The sequence below is a fragment of the Nelumbo lutea genome, chromosome 5 (genome assembly GCF_056320005.1).
Source record: "Nelumbo lutea isolate HS-2025 chromosome 5, American lotus-T2T, whole genome shotgun sequence".
Classification (NCBI taxonomy): Eukaryota; Viridiplantae; Streptophyta; class Magnoliopsida; order Proteales; family Nelumbonaceae; genus Nelumbo; species Nelumbo lutea.
In genome coordinates, this window is record NC_142688.1 from 44,946,280 (window position 1) to 44,950,078 (window position 3,799).

At 42.0% G+C, this 3,799-nt stretch overlaps 1 protein-coding gene across 3 annotated transcripts; it reads right to left on the reverse strand.

Moving 5' to 3' along the window:
• Positions 1-1,159: 1,159 nt before the first annotated feature.
• On the reverse strand, positions 1,160-3,483 carry LOC148852098 (F-box protein At1g10780-like). 3 transcript variants are annotated; one of them, XM_088943328.1, is made up of 5 exons: positions 3,199-3,337; positions 2,937-3,053; positions 1,982-2,760; positions 1,620-1,900; positions 1,160-1,532 (listed from the first exon to the last, which is right to left on the reverse strand). In XM_088943328.1, exons 3-5 carry the CDS (start codon positions 2,721-2,723, stop codon positions 1,296-1,298), a joined length of 1,260 nt encoding a protein of 419 aa, XP_088799454.1. In that variant the 5' UTR covers positions 2,724-2,760; positions 2,937-3,053; positions 3,199-3,337; the 3' UTR covers positions 1,160-1,295. The 3 variants fall into 3 exon arrangements, with proteins under 3 accessions (XP_088799454.1, XP_088799452.1, XP_088799453.1); XM_088943326.1 differs by lacking the exon at positions 2,937-3,053 and having other exon boundaries at positions 3,199-3,483; XM_088943327.1 differs by having other exon boundaries at positions 2,937-3,411.
• Positions 3,484-3,799: the final 316 nt, after the last annotated feature.

Sequence of the window (3,799 nt, forward strand, 5' to 3'; positions counted from 1 at the left end):
CGATGGGGCCAAAGCTCAAGCTTGTTGTGTAATAATGATGTGGCAATTTGGTGATAACAAGTTGCGATGATGTTGATAAGGATCCACTGCTTTGTTGAAGAGAAGGAAGCCTTCATAGGCTAGAATCAAAGATGGGCACCATGGGCCAACAAGGGCCAATAAAGACCACATCAGGTCAACGAATGCCTCAATGGACCTTTTTTGTTTTGTTTTTTAAACGGACACATAGGCCATATTCATGCCTTGAGAGGCACCAATAGACACCATGGGCTGCAATGAAATCAGATGGACCTCCCTCAGTGGGCCAAAAATCAAAGAAGAGCAGTAACACTTTGGACTTTGAACCAGTTTGGCAACTATGAACTAATTTGACCGGCCCGAACCGGGTCAATTATTATATTCTATCAGTAGGAGACTTGTTGATTGGTGACGGCAGTTGAGACTTGAGAGAGACCTCAAAAAAGATTATTGTTTAGTCGGCGATCCATGTTGGTTATGGCACCTAAAACAGTGGTGAACCATTTGAGAATTTAGTCGGGGCCAAACACTAGAACAGTAAGGATTGGTTGGAGACTATGAGGCTATGACCGCCTTAAGAAAAGCTCGTCCATTGATATAATTAGAGACTGTAAGATAGATATAATGGAAAGATAATTGGCATCAGCCGCCATTCTTCAAAGGTATGAGCCATCTTCAGATTTCAGACATCATTTGCATAGAGAATCAAGAACCCAAGGCGCAATCAAGAAGGTTTGAAATTGCCATAAAAGAAACTCCCCAAAACTGTCTCGTGCCATTAATTAGAATTTTGAACAAGCTCTAGCCTCTGCTTCAAAATTCCCAAACTAACCAGAGATCTTTCTTTTCTAACTTCAAAAATTTTCCTTGGTTTGGAACTTGGAACTGTCAGCTAGATGTTCGACTTATGATGGTGAATTTTGGGTTAGTACTCAAACCCATCCACGGTAGATAGCTCTTGAACTCCAATCACAATAGCTAACTTTTTATAACTTGATCAATATTCTAAAAGCAAAATTAAAAGAAAAACTAAGAGATCATTAATCTAACTAAGGATCACAATGTCAAGGTGGTCAATCTTGTCTGCAAATGGGTTAACATAAAACTGCAATTTGAAGGATGAGAGAAGAACCCACAATAATAAAAGTAAAAAGAATCATGACGGGGCTTTTCTCATTGAATCGAAATGGTTGAATGTCACAAGCTACAATGGCTGGTAACAAGAGAAGTTTGAATTAGAAGTTAATTGGGGGGAGAGAGATTCCTCTGCAACATTCTTATTCAATCCGAACAACTTTGTGGTTCAAGTATCTGAACCTACAAATCTCTTCAAAGAAATCATCTGCACTGTTATGGCAGTTCTTCATCTGAAGAATCCTTATAACCATCCTTCGCAGGTTCTTTCCGTACTTGAGCAATGACTCTAAGGTACTCATCTTTTGCTCGGCATTCAGAGGCGACCTCACTGTGATTACCACCTCATCCAAGGATGGAATAACGAACTTCGAATCCACCTGCAAAAGAATGCATTTAATCAATATTAATTCTCGAATCCTCCTTAGGACAGAGTTACTTCAATGTTGTCCATGATATAAACTCACACTCTTTAAGCTGTTCCTCTGGCACAAAGCAGCAAACATGGCTCCGTGGATTTCGAAAGTTTGCAGCTTGGGATGGCTGTTAAAGAAATCAACCAAATCAACCTCCGGGAACGGTAGTAAAGCTTCAAAATCCCCGGTGAACTCGACCTTCATAACCAGGTGCTTCACCTCACTTGCACATTGGAGGATGGTGCTCACTGCGTCCCAACACCATTGAACACCTTTGATGGACAAGAACTCCAGAGCTCCGAGCCTTCCGAAATCCACCTTGTAAACTCTACCTGAAAGGCATTTACCAAAATTTAAGTTTCAAACTCTACTTTCTGTAATGGCCAAGGGAGAAGTTCTGAAGAGAAAGCTACCTGCACTGTTGGAGATTGAGAGATTCCTCAAGCAAGAGGTTTGGTCTACTCGAATCCAGCTGCAACCTTGGATTTCAAGCAATTGAATTTTCGGGCAGCTGACAATGAGGGAGCAGTTTCCCAAGCCATAGAAATCGAGCCTACACTGCTCCAGCTGCTGCAATTGGACTGAAACCGACCTCAATCCATCACAACCGAGCAGTGACAGGTTTGTCAAATTTGGGCATGCCCGAAATGCGTCAGAAAGAGCTCTGTCATCCAACCTCGCCCCAACTATTTCGAGAGTCCGGAGGTTCTTGAATAAACCCCATTTGGGGGAATTCACCATGATCACACCCCAGAGCTTGAGCGACTCCAAGACTGTTGCATAACCGATGCAGTCCAACTTTGATAGGGTCTCATTCCGAGACTGCTTTTCAGTAAGATTGTCCATGCGGAGCTCCAGATGCCGAAGGGACCGGCCTGCGCTCGATAGCCATGAAGCAAGGCCTGCACTGGAGAATGGGCAGTAGACTACGAGCTCTTCTAACCAGACGATCGATGAGACCATTCGGCTCACAACAGTGTCAGGATCTGCTCCGCTGTTATTGTCATCAAAGGAATTGCGGGGGAAGTAGAGGCTCCGGATCAATGGCATTGACTCCTTAAATCGCTTAGATACACAAGTACAGCTCGCCACATCCCTGGCGTTCCTCATGTGGGATAAAATGTATTGAACAATGGCATCTGGAAGAGCGTTCATTCTTTCAAGATGCAGTTGAACGCGTACTGATAAACAACTGAAATTGAAGAAAAGGGCACAAATCAATCGGAGTAATGCATAAATATCTCACTGCCTATGAAATACAAATTCAAAAATTGAAAATCAGTGAGAAGAAGAAATATTCTGAGAACCCGTAAACAGAACCTAGGTGAATTGATCTTGTACCACCATAAACAGAAAACTGCAACGTACCCATTTGAGATTATGCTAAGGAAAGAATTGGGGAATGTCTCTTCAATTAGTAGACATAGAGAAAGGTGAGAAAAACTGGGATTTTATATTCAAAAGAACCTGGATAATGAACAAAGCCTAGTAGAAATACTGAAGTTAATAATAGAAGTCGGCACAGACACGGTATAACAAAAACATATAATGAAATGAAGACTCCCATCACCTTTGAAAGACATAATACAGAGAAACCAGAAGTATAGAGAGAGGGAGGGAGAGAGCTTACATGTAACTCGTGAATGTGGAATTTGGGGAGAGAAAACTGAGATATAAGGATATATCAGATCTTCTATTGACAATTTCTGAACATGGGTTCTAAGTAAAAACTCAAAAGAGAAATTCAGGGAGAGAGAGAGAGAGAGAAGATTGATCTAACAAATAAGAAGATAGATGGGGATTGGGGAGAAGCTTCTCAGTTGTTGAGGGTTGAGAAGAGAGGAGGCGCGCGTACAAGTGCGTGCGCTTACTTATGTGGGTTTTTTCAAAATTCAAAAAAGTGAGGAATTATTTTACTCTTTTTTTTTCCCACAAGGGGTTAACTGGCACGAACCCCTCTTCTTGCCCGCTTGTTTCAAACTTTGAATTTTTTGAACGTTTGTTTACCAGACAACCTTCTAGTTTTTCTAAAAAACAGGATTTGGATAGCTTTTCACTTTTCAGTTTCGTCCGCGGCGTGCGCCCACGCAAAACACCGTGTCGCGCAACTCGTAACTCAGCTCCCAATTTGGGCCCGGCTCGGGCTTAATATCCCACTGGAAACTGACCCAAGTCCCTAAGCGGCATTGAAGAAGCTACTAAAATTAGCTACTCATAAACGTTGATTTAAT